Source organism: Xyrauchen texanus, chromosome 18, assembly GCF_025860055.1.
Source record: "Xyrauchen texanus isolate HMW12.3.18 chromosome 18, RBS_HiC_50CHRs, whole genome shotgun sequence".
Classification (NCBI taxonomy): Eukaryota; Metazoa; Chordata; class Actinopteri; order Cypriniformes; family Catostomidae; genus Xyrauchen; species Xyrauchen texanus.
In genome coordinates, this window is record NC_068293.1 from 26,873,759 (window position 1) to 26,898,118 (window position 24,360).

The 24,360-nt window shown below is 36.9% G+C and overlaps 2 protein-coding genes across 4 annotated transcripts in view; both read right to left on the bottom strand.

Annotated features, from left to right (window-relative positions):
- epb41l5 (erythrocyte membrane protein band 4.1 like 5) overlaps positions 1-14,233 on the bottom strand; it is a 59,594-nt gene extending 45,361 nt beyond the window's left edge. For both annotated transcript variants that reach the window (XM_052148584.1, XM_052148583.1), the window contains exons 1-2: positions 14,055-14,233; positions 9,453-9,657 (exon numbers count right to left, since the gene is read on the bottom strand). In XM_052148584.1, coding sequence (XP_052004544.1) covers positions 9,453-9,632 — 180 coding nt within the window. In that variant the 5' untranslated portion in view covers positions 9,633-9,657; positions 14,055-14,233. The remainder of the gene's footprint in view (positions 1-9,452; positions 9,658-14,054) is intronic.
- Positions 14,234-16,077: 1,844 nt separating this feature from the next.
- The window catches only part of ptpn4a (protein tyrosine phosphatase non-receptor type 4a), a 72,841-nt gene continuing 64,558 nt past the window's right edge, over positions 16,078-24,360 (bottom strand). For both annotated transcript variants that reach the window (XM_052148949.1, XM_052148948.1), the window contains 7 exons: positions 23,522-23,612; positions 23,378-23,439; positions 23,116-23,262; positions 22,874-23,002; positions 22,445-22,593; positions 22,121-22,256; positions 16,078-19,284 (listed from right to left, as the gene is read on the bottom strand). In XM_052148949.1, coding sequence (XP_052004909.1) covers positions 19,192-19,284; positions 22,121-22,256; positions 22,445-22,593; positions 22,874-23,002; positions 23,116-23,262; positions 23,378-23,439; positions 23,522-23,612 — 807 coding nt within the window. In that variant the 3' untranslated portion in view covers positions 16,078-19,191. The remainder of the gene's footprint in view (positions 19,285-22,120; positions 22,257-22,444; positions 22,594-22,873; positions 23,003-23,115; positions 23,263-23,377; positions 23,440-23,521; positions 23,613-24,360) is intronic.

Here is a 24,360-nt window from a genome sequence, read left to right on the forward strand (position 1 = left end):
ACTACACTCACCTAAAGGATTATTAGGAACACCATACTAATACTGTGTTTGACCCCCTTTCGCCTTCAGAACTGCCTTAATTCTACGTGGCATTGATTCAACAAGGTGCTGAAAGCATTCTTTAGAAATGTTGGCCCATATTGATAGGATAGCATCTTGCAGTTGATGGAGATTTGTGGAATGCACATCCAGGGCACGAAGCTCCCGTTCCACCACATCCAAAGATGCTCTATTGGGTTGAGATCTGGTGACTGTGGGGGCCATTTTAGTACAGTGAACTCATCGTCATGTTCAAGAAACCAATTTGAAATGATTCGAGCTTTGTGACATGGTGCATTATCCTGCTGGAAGTAGCCATCAGAGGATGGGTACATGGTGGCCATAAAGGAATGGACATGGTCATAAACAATGCTCAGGTAGGCCGTGGCATTTAAACAATGCCCAATTGGCACTAAGGGGCCTAAAGTGTGCCAAGAAAACATCCCCCACACCATTACACCACCACCACCAGCCTGCACAGTGGTAACAAGGCATGATGGATCCATGTTCTCATTCTGTTTACGCCAAATTCTGACTCTACCATCTGAATGTCTCAACAGAAATCGAGACTCATCAGACCAGGCAACATTTTTCCAGTCTTCAACTGTCCAATTTTGTTGAGCTCTTGCAAATTGTAGCCTCTTTTTCCTATTTGTAGTGGAGATGAGTGGTACCGGTGGGGTCTTCTGCTGTTGTAGCCCATCCGCCTCAAGGTTGTGCGTGTTGTGGCTTCACAAATGCTTTGCTGCATGCCTCGGTTGTAACGAGTGGTTATTTCAGGCAAAGTTGCTCTTCTATCAGCTTGAATCAGTCGGCCCATTCTCCTCTGATCTCTAGCATCAACAAGGCATTTTTGCCCACAGGACTGCCGCATACTGGATGTTTTTCCCTTTTCACACCATTCTTTGTAATCCCTAGAAATGGTTGTGCGTGAAAATCCCAGTAACTGAGCAGATTGTGAAATACTCAGACTGGCCCGTCTGGCACCAACAACCATGCCACGCTCAAAATTGCTTAAATCACCTTTCTTTCCCATTCTGACATTCAGTTTGGAGTTCAGGAGATTGTCTTGACCAAGACCACACCCCTAAATGCACTGAAGCATCTGCCATGTGATTGGTTGATTAGATAATTCCATTAATGAGAAATTGAACAGGTGTTCCTAATAATCCTTTAGGTGAGTGTATATTATTAACTACTAGATAATGTAGCAGCAAAATTAGCAGTAATATATTTAAGTCTTGCAATTTTTAAACCCCTCACGCATTTAAATTTGACATTCCATCCAAACTCTCCAGGAAGTTCTATATGTCTGTTTGTATGCAAGTTCACAGTAGTTTATTTTGCATTAAATGCATATTATAAGTGAATCGAACTATTGAGCATCTACATCTGAGATGTTGTTCGTGGAGTAGTGCTCAAAAATTGAGCACCGTGTGAAGGCAAAAAATTGCCGCGGGTGTGTGTAAACAGAGCAGCACCATTCAATAACGTGCTGGCGCTGTGCATATTTGTATATTTACTTATTAAGCACAGCCTTTTGTGATTCACAGAGCTATTGCACGTCTTCAAGTGGCTGATCACTTCACTTCTGGTGAGGGGTCTTTAATGTGAAACTAGGGCAAACTAGTGAATTGCAATGTCTTATGCTTTTTTAACGCTTCTATAAGATTTAGTGATATTTGTGTTTGTATTTTGTGGTGTTCCTCTCGTTTAAATTCTCCAATAAACTCATCACACAAGTGAACTCCGATCACTTGATTATCTAATACAAAAATACGTATTACTGTGAGGATAAAAAAATTAATTAAAATCAGATGCGTTTCTGATTTAAGGAGTTTCTCTTGACTGCATGAAGATATTTTTCTCAAATCTCTCACTACCTTTAAATATACAACTTAGCTGGCTAAAACATAAACGTGACTGAATATAAACTAACGCAAATAGATGAAAATACATTTTATTTAAACATTTGGGTAGAATTTTCATTTCAGTGCATTACGAACACATCATATCTCCATCTCCATCAAGAGGAAAAAGTCATATGAGTTTGAGATGCCATGACTGCCACTATAAATTCTAGGGTGGAAAAACCAAATCTAGATAAACTAAACTACTCAATATTTGACAAGTTGGTTATTAGATTAATACAGCATTTACCCATCCAGACCCACCCCTAGTGAGTGCTTCATGATGATTTGTGACATTGGGCTTCACTGCTCAAGGGTAAGGGGCCATACAGTGCATGTCAAGCCAGGAAACAGTGAACTTGGAGCCCCCACATTCGTACTGGGCAGAGAAACAGTGATTCAGCATTTGTGGGTATCCATGGGTGACCACTTGAAAGGCTTTTCCTTGCAGATGCAACAAATGGTTGATACATGTTTGTGCAGCAGCCAAATATAAAAGGTATTTTATGTCTTTTCTTTCAATGCAGCATAAAACTGTTCAAGGGGTTTGTGGTCTCGTGTGAAATTAGGGAGGAGAGCAGAGGAGAGCATAAAGAAAAACAGTCTGTCCTTAAGTACAAGATGTGGAAAAAAAACAGATCAATATAAAATTAGATGAAAGTTAGTTTTGTCATAATTTGCTAAACTTCATGTTTTTCCAAACCTGTACCACTTTCCAATGTGGAACACAAAGGATATTTAAGACCTTTTTTTTTTAAGATGAAAAACTGAATATCACACTGACATAAGTATTCAGACCCTTTACTATAACATTTGAAATTTAGCTCAGCTGCATCCTATTTCTCTGTTCATCTTTGATATGGTTCTACACTTTGATTGGAGTCCACCTGTGGCAAATTCAATTGATTAGACATCGTTTTGGAAAGGCACACACCTGTCTATATAAGGTCTCACAGCTGAAAATGCATAGATCAAAAACCAAGCGATGAGGTCAAAGAAACTGCCTGCACAGCTCAGAGACAGGATTGTGTTGAGGCACAGATCTGGGGAAGGCTACTGCTTTGAAGGTTCCTAAGAGCACAGTGGCCTCCATAAATCATAAAATGGAAGTTTGGAACAACCAGGACTCTTCCTAGAGCTGGCGCCCAGCCAAACTGAAGCAATCGGGGGAGAAGAGCCTTGGTAAGAGAGGTGACCAAGAACCTGATGATCACTCTGGTTGAGCTCCAGAGATCATGTGTGGAGATGGGAGAAACTTGCAGAAAGACAACCATCACTGCAACAATCCCCAAATCCAGAAGTGCAAAGCTTGTTGCATCATACCCAAAAAGATTTGAGGCTGTAAGCACTGGGGGGTTATGGGGTGTTTCCCCCCACTGCAAGGAGCTGAATTCTGTAGGAAATATTGGCAGAAGTACAACAAAGCAAATAACATCTTAACTTTTGCTCTGTTCCTTACAAAAAGCCATCATACATCTTTTTAAGGAACTTATGCTTTTTTGTCCTTTTTTAAGTTTGACAGTTCCCATACACATACGCATTCGTTGTTTTGAAAAAGGCATTATAAACATAAACATCATAAACTGCCCATTACTGTTGGTGGAGGTCTTTGGCCGTTGCGTCTTGCTCTCTTTTAAGCATTTCTCAGATTAAGCAATGAGTTGTTTAAATGCTTTGTCAGAAAATATGTTCAACTTGGAAATGTGTATCTCGAGATTCTCGCCTTCGGTTCCAGTCTGTTGTGTTGAACAGCCCTTGGCCTGGTCAAATAGTCTGAGCAACTTCACCATTGAGTTCAGCCGAATACCACCGCTATCTGTGAATATTGCTATTCTGCATACAACTGTACTGAATAAAAAACAATGTGGAATTTTGCTGTTATTATGAAGCTTGAGTCTGGAGTAGGGCTGCAACTAACAATTATTTTGATAATTGACTAATCTAACGATTATTTGACTATTCGGCTGATTATTGCAACGATTAATCATTAGCTCTTAACGGACTATTCAGCTTGTGCCTTGACTTGAAAGGTTGTAATAAACGTGCTTACTAACAATAAAGAGGACACAATTCTCTTTTAAAAATACCTCTAAATGACATATGTTTTTTATTAAGTTTAATTCAGTAAAATATTCACAGCAAACAAATCCTATTGTATCTTGAATAAGTGTATTTTGTATACAAGTGTATTTTTTCACTTGTTCATACTACTGCCAGTGGAGTAAAGAAAAAACTATAATCATACACAAGATATAAAAGAAAGTCTAAATATCTTATATGTTGCTTCTCAGGTAAATGTATCTTGTTTTAAGTAGGGTTTTTTTTTTTTTTTTTGATATATACATTTTAAATATTGTATTCAACATTCTCCAATAACAATTTCTTCCTCTTCTAGCTCCTAAAGTAAATGTATGTTGTAGTCACTGATTCAGTATCACCAATTTTCTTCACAATAAGACACACACCGTGACACATACATTATATTATGATTCAATACATCGCAAGCCATCACGTTACAATCTAGCTGCAGCAAAAGTGCATGATGTGCATTCCCCTTTAGGAATGCACTGATCCGACACCTAGATCATTATCGGCTTCATTACTGAAGCTTTTAGACGAATCGGGTATCGGTCCGATGAGCCCGATCCAAATCCGATGCTGTGTGTTAGTCATGTTCGTTACGGTCAAGCTTAAAAAATTACCAAAAAGAACCATAAAAACACAATTAAAGTAGTTCATATGACTTGTGTATTTTATTCAAAGCCACTTTAAGATGTGCAATAGCTCTGTAAATCACAAAAGGCTGTGTTTTAAAAGTAAATAAATAAAATGCACACACAACTCCAACGAGTCAGTGAATGGCGCTGCTCTGTTTTCACACACACACTCATGGCTATTTTTAGCAATATTTGAGCGCTACTCACGAACATCTCATATGTAGATGCTCAATAGTTCGGTTCACTTATAATGTGCATTTAGAATGGAACTGGAGGAGCATTTCACCAGAATTTGAATAAGAAGTGAATTAAACTACTGTGAACTTGCCTACAAACAGACACACTTACACACTTCCTGGAGAGTTCAGAATGTCCAAACAAAAGCATGAGGGTTTAAAAGTTAAAGGTGCACGATTGAGATATAATACAATATATTACTATTATAATATATTATTATTTGTTTAAAATTATAATAATATTTAAGCTGAATGTGTTCCAAAGATAACAGTCTGTATGAAAAGTGGACTGATGTCTTTCAACTAAATTGAACAAAAAAGAGATCTGAATCTTTTAAAGTCCAGATACAAGTTGAAAAATGTTGCAAAACAACAACAACAAAAAAACAGCTTCTTTTCTACTGATGACTTACTGTTACTTTTGCTGCTACATTATCTAGTAGTTAATAATAAAGTGTTTCTTATTAAGCTATACATTTATAATGAAATAATGTGTAGTTAGAGGTTTGTGTTTCTTTACATATTAAAGAGTACTCCTAATTAGATCCACACAATAATTTAATGACATTCTAAAGTGATTATGCAAAAAACAACACTGGTATCGGATTGGGATCGGTATCAGCTGATACTGAGATTTCCCATATCAGAATCAGAAGAGAAAAAGTGGTATCGGTGCATCCCTAGTCCCTGTGCCAGTGTGCCTCAGCCTGGTGCAGTTTAAATCTCTCCCCCTTCGTGCCACTCATAGAAGCACAGATAAATTCACTTTTCGGAGTTTGTTTATGGCCCACTTCCTTATTATTTGAACTTTAATAAAGGATGCATTAAAGATATAATACCAGGTTGTTTGATTTTAGACGCTCTGACATGCAAGTTTTGCTTAAGCGGAATGCCAGATCCTGCTCTGCTTTATTTCACAATGATAATGTTTCTGTATACTTATTTTGTATTTTTGCATTATAATTCCATCATACTTTGCGATCTACATCACCTGAAGCTGTTTGTCTATTGAAGCCCCCCCCCTCCCATTTTAATTTTGCCAACTAAAAAATATTTTTACAGGAAATCAATACAAAAAAATTATCAAGAATAAAAAAATTTCCCTAATATCAAAGAAAAATAAATAATGATCCAACGTGAATTTTCCAACGTGATTAGCATTTTAGCTTAGCGTAAAGCTGACAATTAACAAGGTTTATTTCTATTTCTTCTGCTCCAAACTTCAAACTCACTTCTCTGTCTGCTTGTTTGAATGTAAAGCATCATAAGAAAGTGTTTCACTGCTGTTCAAATGCACTTTGGAATACTTAATTTATAAGGATAAATGTTTTCCATCTGAAAGGACTAAATATCCAACTTAAAAGTATTCTCTACAGTAATCAAAATACTTTTTTAATTTAACTGTATTCTAATTACAAATTATTTAAATTGTAACTGTAGTGGAATACAGTTACTTAAATCTTGTATTTTAAATATGTAATCCCGTTACATTTATTCAGTTACTCCCCAACACTGCCCACAGATATGTCAAACCTAACATGCCCACATTCAGGTGGAGGTCATGGAAATTCCTGTTAGAGGCTCACGCTCAGTGTAAACACAGGCATTAAGAAGCTGAGGGATCAAGTCATTTATGCTCTATACAGTCAAATGACCACATGGTAAAAGAGGGATGATGGAATTACAGCTAATCAGTAAACAGTATGACACGCATCTGTGACGAAGCCCTGCACTGTAAAACAAATCATGTTGTTTTTAAAAAAGAAAAGAAAAAATAAACCCTGGCAGCTGTGGTTGCCATGATAATTATGTAAAAAAAATACAGTAAAAATGTAAACAACTTTACAGTGTTTTTACAGTGTATTTTATAGTGCAGTACCATCGTTTATATTATTAAATTATAAACTTAATATATTTAACTTCTGAAACTGTAAAAATCTGCTTTTCACTTTATAATGTATTGTTAATCACCGTAGTATTTACAGAAGGGCACATGATGACAAAGTTCATTAAGAGGCTCTTCCGGAGCAGTGACCAATAAACATATAGATCAGTGTCACTCACACAAATACTAAACACCATCAGGGTAACACATGTGGAATAAAAATTATGCAATAAACATTCACTAAACTACATCAAATATAACACAGAACACCCCAAAGTACATAACTGATATTGAAAATAAGAAGAAACATAACTATTCTTAAAAAAATATATTGGAAATGTAATGAGGTCATTTACAGTATTCTTACAGACAATACTATTCTTGCAAAGAAAAATTCAGACGACTGAAACAAAGAAAGAGTGAGAACATTTTACAAGCTTCACACCACTGAACAAACAGCACATCAAAGAAAAAGTAAGAAAGTCATACACATTTGGGATGGCATAAAGGTGAGTAAATTATGAGAATAAATATTTGTGGGTGAACTATCCATTTAATGTCTTCTGAAGTGAAATGCTAGAGCGTATGAAATAGATTAATATTTTAAACTTTAACTAAAAATTCACGAGTGTCAAGGTCAAGCGCATTGGCAAGTCCACGTGAGAACTGACACGTAAAATACAAAAAAAAATTGTTTGGAGTTCAAGTGAATGAGACACAAGTGCGTTTTCCTCCGCGCTCACTGGCGAGTGAAATGTTAAAATTTAATGTGCAGTGTTGTTAACGACAGAGAAGCATTTATAATCACACATAGATGCCTCATTCGGCTGGTTTCGATACGTCAACTGTGGCGCCATCTTGGACGAAATGGAATAAGTATCACTGTCCATAGAAACAGCTGCTAATAAGGGATCTACGAATGAATATCTATGAAGAGGTGGCTTACGTGCGAGAGGCAATTTAAACTCCACCCTTGACAACGTACAAACAAGCTGGCCTCAATCTAAAATTGTTTTGTGAAAAAAATTAAAAGAAATTATGTTGATCTATTTCTTACACACACCTAGCGTTTTGCTTCAGAAGACATTAACCCTTTCCCCGCCAGCATTTTTTAAAAAAAGTTGCCAGCCACCGCCAGGGTTTTTGACAATTTTCGCTAAACCTTAATGGCCCGCAGAATATTTTCTTCCATGAATATATGAAGATGCTATATATCACAATAAAGATCTGAGCCTCTGCTTTTAGGCAAAAAAAACGATTTTATTTTATCTTCATTTGTTCTTTTTTATTGCCACTTGAACAGAGGTAGGTTTTGTCAAAAACAACATTTCAGACAAAAAGCTGAGAAAAAGGCATGTTTATGTCTGATATTTTGAGCTTCTCAATACTCCACTTCTTCATGTTTGAGACGATCGCAGTCCGTTTCTTTGATCAAAGAGTTGCGTACTCTTTCAAAACATGCGGAGGGGTCTTCCTTACCGTATAACACCTAAAACACGGAAACCTGGAAAATTCCGTGTTTGGTGGGGAAGCGTTTTTTCATAAAACACGGAAAATTCCGTGTTTGGCGGGGAAAGAGTTAATGAATCCACTGGAGTTGCATGCAGTGTTTCCCACAGGATTTTGTGAGACTATGGGGGGTGGACCTCTGACCCTCTAGGGGGGTTCGGGGGTATGCTCCCTCGTAAGAAAATTTACATTTTAAAGTTAAATACTATTATGAGACTGAGAAGTGCAAAAATATTTTAGATGAGAAGTACAAAAATATTTTCGGTTCATTAAGAGACTGTGGCAGGGCAAATTAGACTGGCGGGCCACCAGAGTCTAGTCAGTGAATGGGAAACACTGCATATGGATTACTTTATGTAGGATATTTGTGCTTTTTGGAGCTTCAAAAGTTAGCACCCATTCACCTGCATTTTTGTACCTACAGAATTGAGATATCCTTCTAAATTTGTGTTCTGCAGAAGAAAGAGAGTCATACACATCTGGGATGGCATGAGGGTGAAAAAATGATGAGAATTGTCATTTTTGGGTGAACTATTCCTTTAACTCTTTTCAACTCGATTTCAGCACCAATGAGGATTTTAGCCCACTCACATTTGATGCTTTATTTATGCAGCGTTTTGAGCAGAAGAGCTTTGCAGGAATACCTACTGGTAATCTCATTATCAACTGAAGTTAAGTCAATACAATAGCATCCAAGTTGAGTCTCAAGTGTTGTTATATTTGCCAAGTTAAAGGTCCTCTAAACTGACTTGCATTGTCACCAACAGAGATACCATTTCTGGTCTCACTTTACTACTCTTCCTCCAGATTCTCTTCCAGGATTGTGTAATAAGACAACAGCCTCAAACAACAATGAACAATAGGCTGCATTCTCCCTGGCATATCAGAGAATCAGTGAGACTCAATGGTCAAGGACAAGTTTCTGCCAGACCACAGGCTGAAATCTGATGTCTTGGATTCAGCCATGAACTTAATTTTACTTGACCTTGTGCAACTCTATGAATAACACTTTTCACAACCAAACTTGAGTTTGTCAAGTCACCACAAGTACAATCAAACAAACAACATGAGTGACAAACAAGAATCTGAAACAGAGAAAATGCATTCAACTGCAAAAAGTCCAAAACTAATGCATTAGTGTTTAAGAGTGACTCACCGGCAAGTCTACACTGACATCTGTGCCGTCTAACAAAGATACTCGGCAAGTGATGATGGACTTAGCATCTCCAGCAGCAGGGATGTGTGTCGTGGCTCGTTGGGCTTCCCGGAGACGCGATTTCTCAGCATGTTTGCGGATAGACCGCCTGCCCAGAGTCCGGCGCAGGAAGCGGAGCATGTTCAGGAAGATTTGTTAGTCCAGCCTGGAAGAAACAGTCATAAGAACTTTTTTTTTTGCCTATATCTGTGACACTTTTGAAGGACAATTCTGTTCAATTTATGACCCCATTATTATCCATGTTTTTGCGATTAAAGAAAAGCTAAGTAAAATTTTCTTTGGTTGGTATTTAAAGATTTCAGACTAACTGCAGACAAACGCAGCTGCCGCTCAAGCAAATATCAATCATTATAATTTTTTTTTATCTTCTGCAGCAGATGCTGCGTGACGCATACGGACACATCATCGGCTGGGACGATTCATCGACGTAATCGATTAACGAAATACGTCGATTTGCATAACATTGGAATCGCAATAGAATAATTAAAATGGCATCACCCGGTTTAAGCATGGATTCCCCGAAAGAACAAACTGAAAATTTTGTATTTTCTGTTTACTTTAACGGCCACATAGCCCTATACTTTGCGAGTAAATCACTCGCATATGCGAGTAAATTTTGCACTATGCAACCAAAAACGTCTGTAATTAGCCACTGGCAAGTAAATTTTAACATTTCACTCGCCAGTGAGCGCGGAGGAAAACGCACTTGTGTCTCATTCACTTGAACTCCAAACATCTCAGGGAACCGCACCACGGACGTCACAAGAGCAGCTCTCTTGAGAGTGTGTGAAGATGAACCACTTCTCAAGCGCTCTGATGAGCACGCCGTCTACAGAGGCGTGTGCAACACTCCCGCAAAAATATAAACAAGGTTTAAATGGATTGGTTTTGTTAACACAAAGCGGTCCGGTTTCACTTTATGACCATGTAATGTCAAATATCCGTGGTCATTGTGGGTTTATTCACGCAGTGTTATAACATGCAGTGAGACAGAGGAGATGCTCTGCTCTATTTCTGTGGAGATGATCAAATGCAAGAACTCTCAAAGTCTTCCTTCATGAGAAATAAGGTCTTGTGAGTTAACCAGAGAGCCTTAAAATAATGTGTGAAAGTGAAGAATTTAAGGCAGAAATATTTTACAATTGCATAATATAACATAATATAATAGATATACAGGTTAGCTGGGTTACAAAAGAAGCAAAAAGAAAACAAAACATTGAAAGTCCAATGGATCAAATGTAAATCGGACAAATAAGAGAGATATAATTTAGACATATTTTGATAATTAAAATATTATTTTTATTATTTTATAATAATCAATATTTATTTGGGGTTAATTGTTATATTAAGAAACCATAAAATACAATTAGTTAGATTAATCAACTAATCGAAAAAATAATCGTTATATTAATCGATAAAACAATAATCGTTAGGTGCAGCCCTATACACGAGCAGCACGCAGAACTTCCCTGCACTGTGTGGTTTTGTGTAAATTAACTTATCAATAGGCTTTTCCATTGTTTTTGGATGCAGCATTTACAGTCAAATTGTGAGACATAACTTCTCAGCGAGTGGTAATTACTACTGTATTGATTCATTTGTATGTACTGTATTTTCCCAAATCAGTCGGCAGAAAGAGAAAAAAAGATTCAGAAAGAAATCTCAGTATTTGGGCAGCCCCCGACCAAAGATTTTCCTAGTTGACTAGTAGTCGTTAGTTTAAGCCATTAGTCGACTATTTGTTGCACGTTTATGATATTAATTTAATTACTTAAATATACATTTTGGGGGGGGCATAAGAAAATGTTTGGACTTCCAGGGCTGAGAAAAAACATTATAAGTAACATTGTTAACACTTTCTACATTACAGAGAAATACCAAATTGTTTTAATCAGCCTTTAAAATATAAATATCACAGGCGCACACAGCGAGCTGAAGCAACACTGGCAAACGTGGTAATGATTCTGAATGTGTCAGAAAAAGCAGCAAGGAGACACTCATATTTTAACATTTTAATTTAAAAAGAGAAATGCACAGTAGGGTTGTGCCGACAGATGATGATCTCGGGGATCGACCGCATATATAGCTGATGCCTTTGACCATGTCAAGATGATTTTTTGCTTGTTTTCCCATTAATGTATACAATTATTAGGCTATTATTATTATCAAATTAATATTACAAATAATTTGCCCCGTGGCACACAGACACGCGCTTGAAGAAACACACTTTATATTGTTAAGAACAGATGACAGAAAAGCCGTCTATACGAATATATGACACGCTGTTTGTACAGAGGCATGCAGTCTTGTGGAACACGTGCATGTAAAAGGTTCTGTTTCTTTGTTTCTGTCTTGTGTCTGCTTTGATGCATGAACAGTATCTTCTATGAGTGCTGCAAATAATCTCAGACATCTCATCTCAGGAGGTGCTTTGAGTTCAGTTCACTTTATTTCCACAGAGCAGTTCATTGTGAAAGCATCTCTGCAGCCTGTAAAATAATACAAAAAAATGCTCACCTCGAACCATGGTTTATAATTCAGGGATTATTATCATCATTATAATTATTATTTTTACATTCATAATTTTTTATATGTCTTCATTTGTGCAAGTTATTTTCAGCCTGCATGTTTTATACTTGCCTGATGGTAAATGGAAAGGTGGTTAATTTTACATATTTATTTTTTTAATGCTTTTTCATTTTGTTTGGAATGCAACTTGAATTTAGAAATGTATTTGATTTAAGTTTTAAAAATTTTTTAACAAATAAATAACATTTTCAATGCAAAATCACTCAAGCAAGAATATTCACCGATCCCTCAGCAATATATATATATATATGTATATATAGCCTATATGTTATTGTTTATTTTATTTTATTTATTTTTTTTGAAAGAGGGAACAAATTTATTCACAACAAAATACCTGTCCGGTAGAGAATGCACAGTTCAAGTACGCTCTTTGCCAGAGAGATGTTGCCCTTCACAACAGTTGTAAAACCATCTTTCAAAAAGCACTTTTAATAGCACTTAATTTCTTTCCAGTTTCATTTGAACTTTTTGTTAAAATAAATAAAAAATACATTTCAAAGTTTGAAATCAAGGTGCCTTACTTTATTGTATAGGCTTAACCTTAACCCTACTTAACAAAAATGACCCCACGTAGCATCAAACCAGCAGAGTTTGTGGGTTTTAACTTGAATAATTAATTACTGCATGTACCAGCCCCGTAAACGATCATGTCTGTCCGTCACTGACTGTGAAGTTTTTGTTTTTTTCTGCGATTAGCCAACCAATCAAAACCTGTTCGACCAAGACTTTTCTCATCAACGAATGTTTGGTCAACTATTAGGGAGCAGCCCTACACAGTACTATTATTTCTATAGATAGGGATAATTTCAAACAAAACTAAATTAAATTGAAAATGAAGTAGAAATAAAAACTAAATAAAAATGTGAAACATAATAACCTTGGTTATAATGACTAATGCAGCTTTCATTCATCTTTTCTTTAGTCTATGTTTGAGTAGAGGGGAAAAGCAACAGATAATACAAATGTCAACAGAGCACAATAAGAATTGTGTTGAAGGACAGTTTGTTTTGTCTTCATACATCTAAAGTATATGTTTTCATTCTGAAACCACTTTGAAGTCTGTTCAGCAGGATACTAATCACTAATATATATATATATGAAATGCAACAGAGGTGTTTTTGTTACATTTATATTGACAAACTGTTTTTCTTAGTTGTGAAGTTTAAAATAGGCTTAAAATATTGATGTTGAATATACGGTTACAATTTTAATTCAAATTTATTCGGACCCGGACTCCATCTTGGCCCCTTTTGGATTCTATTGTTTAAAGACTCGGACACTAATAATAACATATCAATTACTCTCAAACCAACCCCTATACAAACTCAGCCCTGCTCTTGCATAGTCGTAACAATAACTTAACTTTGGTATCTAAAAAGTAAAACCATTAATGGCTTCTTATTGCCATATGAAAATTGACCACAGCCATGCATAGTAACCATAGTTTAACTGTGGCATCTGCAGCAAGCCCATAGTAACCACAAGTAATCTATTACCATAATTATGTCAATGTAACTATGGTTTTACAATTTTATTATGAAAATAGTAAATACACATTTTGAAACTACAACTGTGAAAGTTGTATTAAAAAAATTAAGTAGTTTCCTAACTGTTTTGATTTGGGGTTTGTTACCTTAAACATACTATAGATCATTTTACTATAGCGCGGCCAAAACCTCGAAAGCTCGTTCTTTTCAGAAGTGCACGCGCAATATCTAATCTGTTACCATTTTATTTTATTTATCAAAAACTGTCGCGAGCACCGCACAATCACGCGCTGACTGAACTCTAATGGCACCTGTTTGCGTAAGAGAATAAACTCTGCTCAAATCACCACCAATGGCGGCACAACTGAGAAATACGGTATTTATTATAACTGAAGACGCTCGCGCGCTAACAGCGAGTATCCACTTGTTGTTCCTGCGTCAGTCAAGAGACAAAAGCGATACTTACTGCAGATGTATCAATATTCCGCTGATGAAACAATCCTCTCGCATCGGTTTATATCAGTGAATAACTTTGTGTTTTGAATTGTCCATCTTCCAAGCCGCAGGCTGGCTTAACCTCCTTATTGTTTTCTAAAGATGAGTGTTGCTGATTTTCTCTCTAGTGCTAAAGATTGCGGGATGGCCTTTTTCCCTCCGGAAATGACGTCATGCAAATCCCTAAAAGTGGATTTACATTTAAAGGGCCGGTGTGGGGCAAATAGATTGCTAGAATATAAATGTACCTTTATCTTTCAGTAAATTAATTAGCCATTGTGTTAAGTTAACTTGTTAGAAAGGTGAACTGACTTGGTGTACTAAAGCAGTCAGTGAATTAAACTTTATGACCAAGTAAAGGGATAGCTCACCCAAAAATTAAAATTCCTTCATTTACTCACCCTCAAACCATCTCAGATGTGTATAACGTTCTTTTTTGTGTTTAACACAAACATATTTTTTAGAGAAATTTCTCAGCGCTGTTGGTCCATTCAGTGCAAGTGAAGATTTGGCAGAAATTTGAAGCTCTCAAAAGGACATAAAGGCAGCATACAAGTAAGCAATATGACTATATGTGTTAAATCTATGTCTTCAAAAGCCATACAGTAGGTGTGGGTGAGAAACGATCAATATTTAAGTAAGTAAAGTTTAAGTTTAAGTAAAACGTTTTTTTTTTTACTATAAATTATCCTTCCTGCCCAGTAGGTGCCCAGTCAAAACCTGGCAGCATCAAAATTGTAATGTTGTATCATATCTAACAATAATTCAGTGAAGACTTGGAAACAACTGAGAAATTTACTTTTTACCTCTAATAATATTTTCCTTGTATCTGGATTAGCAGTGCATGTACAGTATGTAGTAATTATATAGTTGGTAAAAAAGATCTTCATTCACAATGCAGTTAGGCAAAGAAATGTGTGGTGCAGAGGTTTCCTTCAGGATCGAAGCACGTTTTTTCAAAAATTCTCAGGCATATTGAAGTGGTGTAGCTCCAAAAATGTACTGTGGTAAACCCTTTGGCTTCATGAAAAAATTATCAGTTATACCTGGTTACCAGGATTTAAAAGCAGCATTTTCATTCCGGAACCATTGATTCCATTGACTCTTTGCTTCCATTTTCGATTACGTTCTTCAAAACATTTTTGTTAGTTTTCATTTTCGCTCATTGAACTGTTTAGTCCCTGCATCTGACGACATGGATTTAACTACTGGAGTCTTATGGATTACTTCTATGTTTCCTTTGTGTGCTTTTAGGACCTTCAAAGTTCTGGTCACCATTCACTTACATTGTATGGACCTACAGAAATGAGATATTCTTCTAAAATCTTAATTTGTGTTCAGCAGAATAAAGTAAGTCATACACATCTGGGATGGCATGAGGGTGAGTAAATGATAAGAGCATTTTCATTTTTGGGTAAACTATACTGTGTTTTAGACACAATACAGTTAAATTAAATGACTGATAAATGAAATTATTCATGAGAATGTATCAGAACTTTGTGTGCCATATCTGAATATGACCCCTCTGAAAAGAAGAGTCAGTTGTACCATGGTATTTACCTGGAAAAAACATGGTATTCTCTTGTTAGTCAAATTCACCATTCAATCTCATGTCACTTTTTCATTTTATACTCTATACGCTTATTTACTTTCTTGAAGTTTACATGACTCAACGATCAAACATTGAGCAACCAGTTGCAACAAATCACTTTAAGATAACCTTTCATTGTAATTGCCTCACCATTTTGTAAGTTGCTACCAGCGTCAAGGTGATTCCAGGTGCTCTACATTTTTACAACAGCACCACCCACTGGTTACTCTGAGAGTTTGAAAATACAGTAGGTTAGGAACTCTCCTCCCTGCCAACATAAAGACTTCAGATGTGATATTAACAAATAAAATTGAGGTTGCAATGGTATTATTATTTTGGTGAAGCCTAGGCCTATTTGTAAACATTTCTACATATTTTATGCAACTGATTGAACAATCCAGGACACAGCTCACTTTATTTGAAAGATTTTCTTTTTAATATACAACATTGTTTGTACACTATAATATTTTCATAAAAATTGACAAGTGGCACAGCTTGACCTTCCTGTTATTTGCTGCAAATAAAACTTGTTTATTTGCAAGTTTTAAAATCAGTTTGTAATTGTATGCCTGTTGAAAAAAGTGCTGTCTTTACCACAAGGCGGGATGCATTTTGTTTCTCCAAAATTTCATGTCATTTTGCCATCTTATGTTACTGTAAATTGAGCATAGAAGGGAATGATTTGGTCCTAAATCTGAGTTTCTCCAGCAAGTATTGCCACAAATAAAATATATACTTGCCTGAGGAAGTAGTACCTTACAATGTGTGCAGGCATGGATTAATTTGAAACTGCATTTAACTAAAGTTAACCTGTGAAACTGGGTAATTGGTCACAAATTTAAGACAAGCTGTATTAAGTTTTTTGTTCAAGATGTCCGAAAACTGAAACATCTTAGCATGAGAAGCCAATTCTTTTTTCTTCTTCTTCTAAAATGTTGGATTTCATAGGGTCAAAAAAAAAAAAAAAAAAAGTCTGAAACATACACCAGCTCTAATGTGTCGAGTCAGGCCTGTCAATGTCCGTTATGCATGTGCACAAGAGCGCCGACCATGATTGAAACAGCAAGGTTCTTGCCCAGTGAGGTGTTAGACCACAGTCTGTTACAAGATATAAACAGGTCAACCATGTACAGAACAAGAAACTATAATGGTTTCTGAACCCCCACACAGTACTGCATTTGACATTCTGAGGCGTGTAGACTGGGCAACAAAAACACAGCTCCTATTTGTGAACATGTACATATAACATCGGTTGCGGCATACAAAAAGAGTAACACAGACTTCCTTTATTAGAACATTTGATTTTGAATGGTAAAGGAGTTCATTTTTTGTGGGAACATTTGCTTTTGGATAGCATAAATGTGTGAAAGGCATTCTTCCGCAGAGGAGTTCATTATAACGTGATCTCATTTTAAATAATTCTCTGTGTGTGAATTTCTGATGTTATCTTCAGTCCAAGTTGGTTTTGTGCCTCTGAATTTAGCATCCGGAGTCCAGTCTAAATTAAAAATATAAAACTAATTAAAAAAAATCTAACCTGCAAAGAACAGATTTTTTAAAATTTTTTGTAGTTTATCTGAGCAAAAAGCTCAACCTGTTTAAACAACACACTCTTTATATGAGAGCCTGGACTTTAAACTCCTCATAAAACTACTGATCAGAGAACAGCTCTACTGCAGCCTGATGGCACTGAATGTTGCTTACGATCAGTCCAATCTGGATGGAGATCACCATCAAAAGAAGTCTGTGGAAAGGTCACTTTCTATAACCCTAGAATGTGAGGAATACCCCACATGCCCCACTCTCCTAGCTTTGTGTGTGAAACGAGTCAAATTGAAATCACTTTTCCCTGAAAATTGTCTTCTCTGTTGTAGCATTCAAATGAAGCTATATTATTCCAGCATACAATCCAACATTAATCAAACTTTTTGTCTTTCTCTTGGGTTTTTCTAAAAAAAAAAAACCGACAGGGCATCACATGTTTACCTGATCACAAACATTGTTTAAAACTCAACTAAGCTTTTGTGCAGGAGATGACTAACACTTAAAATAGTTTCACTGTTGACTCGTGTTCTTTCTCAGCTCAATTTTCAGCTGAAACTCACTATATTGTCTCTGCTCTGTACTACAGTACCTTCATTACTACATCTCTGATCTTGTGACTGCATTGGCACTCTGCAACTCTTATGTATTAATAACATTAATGTGGGGAAAGATGATGGTGTCACAGTTAGAGAAAATAGTTTGGGGCGGCAGAAAAAAATGCTGGTAGCCGCGAAGCATGAAATGATTATGTCACATATAACTCCTCAAGTATCCCTACCAAGAGTTAACAGGATTATTCGATATATTGATTAAAATGAGTCATTTCTAACAGTGCTATTGGCACTCATGTGTTTTGAAACTGATTGTGACAAGTTTCGATATGTGGAGGCACAAATGAGATTTGAGAGCTAAGACATTAAGAACGTTTTTCAGTACTTATTTAAATTTCTATCTTTTCCTCACATAAAACAATGGTATATCTTCAGAAAACATTATATCACATAAAACATATGGACTACTTGTCCTGTTCCTGTATGCTGATTTTATGGAAATGACCAGTGTGAACATTCTTTAAAGCATCTCCTTTAAGTTCCACAGAAGAAAGAACGTCATGCTAGTTTGAGACGGCAAAAGGGTGAGTAAATGATGAGAGAATTATAATTTTTGGGTGAAATATTTCTTTAAATTGAATGGTAACTGAACTGATCAATGGTGGCTGGTAAAATGTTTCGTATCTCAATTGTCGCTTGATACCAATCTATAAGTTGTAGACATGGAGCACTTCAGAAACAGCTGCAATGCCAAGTATTTTAAATTCCTGACTGCATCAATTTTAGTAAGACAGCACAATAAATAAAAATTAATTTCACCCTGTGCCAAAAAAGGGAGAACATATCAAACAGAAAAAAAATTATCCACTATCACTTTTGTAAGAAGTACCAATCTTGAATTCTAAGTAGTGACTATTTTTCCCCAATGGGCAGGGCTCAGCATTAAAACTAAAACACAATAAATATCCCTAATAAAAATACAGATGTTCATCTGAAGCACAGGCCTGTACGTGAACGGTCTTGTGGATTTTTCTTTTAACTAACTGAGGTGACCACATATAAAAACACTTTCATTCATTCACGGGCCTGCCCTTAAACACTTATATATGGCACTAGCAATCTTTTCTATATTCATTATCAACATATATATTTGTCAAAACCCTGAACACTAAAAAGTCCCAACAAGTACCAAATTCACCTTTGTTAAATTTTTTGTCCTTTTTTTCTGTGCTCATTGAAGCTTGGCATTTTGTCTTTTTGCCAGTGTAAAGTGCAGCAGTGCTTGGATTATGTCCTGTGTTCCTGGCTCGAGAAATTTCTCCACCGCTTTGGGTATGCATCCGTTACGGAGCCATGATATCAAGTGGAGAAGGTTCCATCAGTGAATATCAGCATCAATTTCAGGAAAAGCTGGTGTTACATTAGTTTGATTCGTACAGCGTTGACTTGAGTGGTTTCACCAGGCCCTCCTCGTAAACTTTCAGTATAGCCTCACACACAAACTTGAACTGGCTCTGAGAAGAAAGAGAGCACAAAAGGGTAAGTCATGGTGAATAGAAGATGTATAAGTCTGTCAAGCCAGAGCAGTCAAGTGTGATGGCAGTATGTGAAACTGGGATGAGAGCATAATTCATGGACTGTGTGACTGTGTGTGTGGCTGAGAGAGAGAGAAAGAAAGAGAGAGAGAGAGAAAATAAATGACATATAGAATCACTGCGAAACAAACAAAAAACATGTTCAAATTTTAGGAAGTAGATGACAGGATGTAGACAGATGAGGAAAATGTGAGTGGTGCTTCCCCATGCAATACTCGCAACACCACTTTGCTAGGGTGTTGTGGGATGTTACTGGTGAGTGTATACTGTTCTTTCCACACACAAAAGAACAATCACACAATGCATCACATGCTCGAATGTAAAGGTTGACCGATGTATCATTTTACTGATTAATCATTGCTGAAAATCAACACAGATAGTTGCCAATATTTTTTGAAATTATTATTAATATTCCTCCATGTTCCTCTGTGGCCGGTGCTGGAGGATTCAACAGTTAGAACGGCTTGGTTCTACAATATGACAGTGGCCTCTAGAGGAGAAATAAAATCAATCTAAATCTGTCATCATTAACAATATTCATACATATTTTTATCCTCACTTCAATGTAACTCACGACAACTTTATTCGGTTCACCTGTACACTTAGCTATTCATGCAATTATCTAATCAGCCAATCGTGTGGCAGCAGTGCAATGCATAAAATTATACAGATAAGGAACCATCAGAATGGGGGAAAAATGTCATCTCAGTGATTTTAATCATAGCATGATTTTGGTGCCAGATGGGCTGGTTTGAGTAGTTCTGTAACTGCTGATCTCCTGGGATTTTCACACACAACAGTCTCTAGAATTTACTCCAGATTGTGCAAAAAACATCCAGTGAGTGGCAGGTCTGTGGATTCAGTTGATTTTTTAATCTTATTTTGATCAAGTGTTCTAAATTGAAGAAGGGCATGCAAAAACAGATGTGACTACATGAAAACGTACGCTGTCAGCACATATACTGTTTCGCCAACTTCACTCATCCTGTGAATGATAATAATGAAACCTCTTCTGGTGAAACACACACATGGCTTAATTTGGTGAATATTTTCATATTTACAACAGATAGTTCCGGTCCTTGAATCTGATTGGACAAGAGACGTTCCATGAACACTGATGGTCTGACACCAGTGTGGATGAGGCTTCACTGTGTGTGTATCACTCTGCTTGTGTTCGTGCCGTTCTAAACTAAAGTGTAAGAGCAGTGCAGATCTATGAGCTTCCGTTTGTCATTTTCCATATTCCATTAAATATGTTAGCCAGCAGGTGGTTGCGAAAGAACATTTTTGTGTGTAATATGAGCCAGTTAGGTGACTTGAAGTGAATCCGCATCAGCCATTTACATAAAACAGCTCTTTGTGATCAAGTGTATTACTACTACACTACTAAAGCTAGGAAATAGCTTTAAACCAACGACTTCTGTATTACAGCTCATCACAGCTGAGTGACACAACAGACCGATTATTACAGAACTCATGGCACTTACATCTTACTGGACTTTCCACATTGGAGAGGATGTGCTGTTTAAAATGGCGGAAGACATTGCGGTTTCTATAGTGACCGACTCTTGCGCACCGGCTACCACGAAATAGGGAGAAATACCCCTGCTTGGATGCTATTTTCCCACTGAGAAAGCTGATCTTCAGAAAGCTGACAGCATCTCTGCTTGGGTGTGGCAACAGGCGATCGCATACACGCACGCACAAATGTGTTTTTTATGACCGTAATCAGTTTTTCCTAATTTTTTCAAATGTACTTGTTCATTGAAATGTTGTATATAAGAAATATCACACTCACAAATCACAATCGTGCAATATGGCCCTAAATCAGCACTGCTGGGATTACCTGCACCCACATCCCAGCAGTGCTGATGCAGGGCCATATCGCAATCTTGCTTGTGTGATATTGCTTAAACAGCATTGTTTATCACTGCTTATCGGCTTATGCACGATTATTAATTAGAGATGTTATAAAACAAAAACATTTATAAGGCATAGATATTACTGAATGTTTATTTATATAACCATTATTAAATGTTGAGCTGAAAGCATAGACATTTCAAAATAAGAATCCCCAGTGTATTATGGGTTTGTTTCTAAGTTAAAAGTCCCACATTAATGCACCTAAGATTTAATTCATGTTGGACACTTGTAGCCTCTGTGCTTGTTATAGTAAGTAAAGACTAAGAACATTCAAAAAACAGACTATCAGCCGATAAAGCAGTTATCGGCCATTTCCACCACCTTAGTTATCCATATTGGCAAAATCCACTATAGGTCAACCTCTACTCAAAAGTTCACTGCACAACCACAGACAACAAGATTTATGAAGGCAAAGTATAAGGTACCTCTGATGCACCATCTTATGTATACAGACTGAAGCTGTTGATGAAATTCCTTTGCATGGATACAGTAAGAATTCATTTGTATTCACACTGTGACTGTGAATCAAATTTAATCATGAGGTGCCTAAAGATTCCCAACATAAATGTTTTAAGGAATAGTGTTTTTTTTTTTAAGAGCTAATTTATTTACCAGTGTTATTCAACATAATTTTATCTCAGGATGAAAATGTGACATTAAATGTATTATTGTTGTTGTTTATTTATCATGACTGATATTGGTTGTGCAATATTCAGCCCCTTCCTAGAAACTCAAGGCAGAATTCCTAAAAAAGCCAATCATAAAACTTCTAATGGATAGCTAACAGGACATTTGAGGGTGAGGAGGAAGAAAGAGGATGGGTGGGACTTACAGGTGTCTGAATCATCATGGCCCTCTGATCCCTCATGGTTCTCACAGTGTCTAATGGATACACAGGCTGACTGCACTCCATCAGACACATTGCCGTCTCCATGGTGATAAGAACTCCTGTTCGACCAATGCCAGCACTGGGCCACGGTGGAGAGAAACAGTTATTTTGTTTGTTATTTTGGTGAATTAAGACCTGATTGCACAGTAATTACCTCTGGATAAAAATCATCTGCTTTAAGAAAACCTCTAAACAACATTTAGAGCCAATTATGCAGACAAAGCCACACACAGACCAAGGACTTATGACCACTGCTTTATCATTTACCTGCAGTGGACCACAACGGGCTCATCCTTTCTAGCTCGTTTACTGCGGACCAGAGCCACAAAATCCAGGAAGTCCGTTGAGTCATCTGGTACACCATGGTCAGGCCACGCTAGGTACTGGATCTGGGTCAACTCCCGGCTCTCCCCACTCTAACAGCACAAACAACAGGCCAGCAAACACAAAATTACATTGTAAGGACATAGTTTTTATAAAAGAGTCATCACAAAACAAAGACTGGCTCATCTTGTAAAGCATTTGATGATCTGCTGTTTCTCACAAATATAAATAGGAAAAACAGTTAAATAATTCCATCATCATAGGAACAATAAAAGGATGATTTCCTCAATTTACTCTTTCACTGGCAGGTGTGGTTAAAAGTTCATTAAAGGCCAAGTAACACTAAAAAGGCCAAATCATTAATACACTTACCTCAATGTGATCAAGGGTCATATCTCTAACCAAGAAAGCAGAGTTTCCCTCCTCCGTTTGGCAGGAAACCCGAAAGCCGCCATATGTAGCGCTACCTGAGGGGTTAGGCCAGTACTGATGGCACTTCACCTGCAAAAGAAATGGATGGTTGAGCGATCTTATCCAAATAAGATTTAAGAAATGTCATGTTTTAAGTAGTTGCAAAGTTTAAAGCAATGTCAAAGATCAGGAGTCACACATACACGTCCTCGCTCAACCTGAGTGGTAAGCATCACTACCATAGATGAGCCCTGCTCCCACGTCATCTGCCAGAAGTCCGGGCATGTGTTGGGCAGTGGCCCCTGGCAGGCAATATAGCGGTTTATGAGACTGGAGGCAGGGATTTCCATCTGCAAATGTTTCAATAACAGAACAGCATTATGAGAGGCTATCAGTCACAGTTTGTCCTCCTTTGGGAGTCTGAGTTTCCATTCATGCTAAAAAAAATAATTATGAGCCACTCACATTGATGTAATTTGCATTGATGTAGTCATCTGAGCCTTTCAAGATGACTCTAGTTGCATCATCTGACAAGAAAATAACAAAAACGGATTCATTTTTATCTCTTCCAGTGGTTAATGCAAAGGAATGGCATGCAGTGATACTCACAAGGTGAGATGTCTCTGTAGCGATTTTTGGAAATATTCTGAGGTAATTTGGCACATGACATTGTCATTCCTGGCCTTTTCCGGTACAGTTGCTTTAAAACAAAACAAGACGAAACAAAACAGCCAGTCAACAAAATACCATTAATTAAAACATGTTAATGGGTAGGAAATAGGAATCTTAAAATGTGACCTAAAACAGTATTCATGAATTCCTTTCTAAACCAGAAATTTAATTAATGAACCATTAACCTCATGAAACATTCACTACTGGAGTCACTACAGTGATGAGCAGAGACTGTGTCTCTGAAGTACTTCAAAATCTACTTCAAAATCTTCTCTAATCCGAGCATTTTAATGCATGTATTACTTTTAGGACACATTCTACCGTGTGCTTTGTGTGCAAATGCCTGCATGGCTACAAGAATGCGCAATAAGTAAAAAATACAATAAAAAGGCCAGTATCATACCATCTTTTCATGACAGTTATTCTGACCAAGACAAAGGGATAATTATGTGTGGTGGGGAAGCATTTTAACACATTAAAATGTATTTTTCTGCTCTAAAATGGACTTTACTGCTGAACTTTAATTCACTGCTCCATATCTTGCCCCCACTACATTTTTGCCATGACCGATTTCATCCCCAACACTTGAAAAAGATATAGCTCCTATTTATTAAATATAGAAGAATAGAGTGTCATTTTGTTAGTGTGTGCGTGCGTGCGTGTGTTTGTTTGTTATAATCTGCCACTCAAATTTGTATCTTTTAATGTTTCGCAGCATGAATGTTTATCTTTAATGGTGAGTCTTAACATGGGATCTTGGCAACAATGTTCTCTCC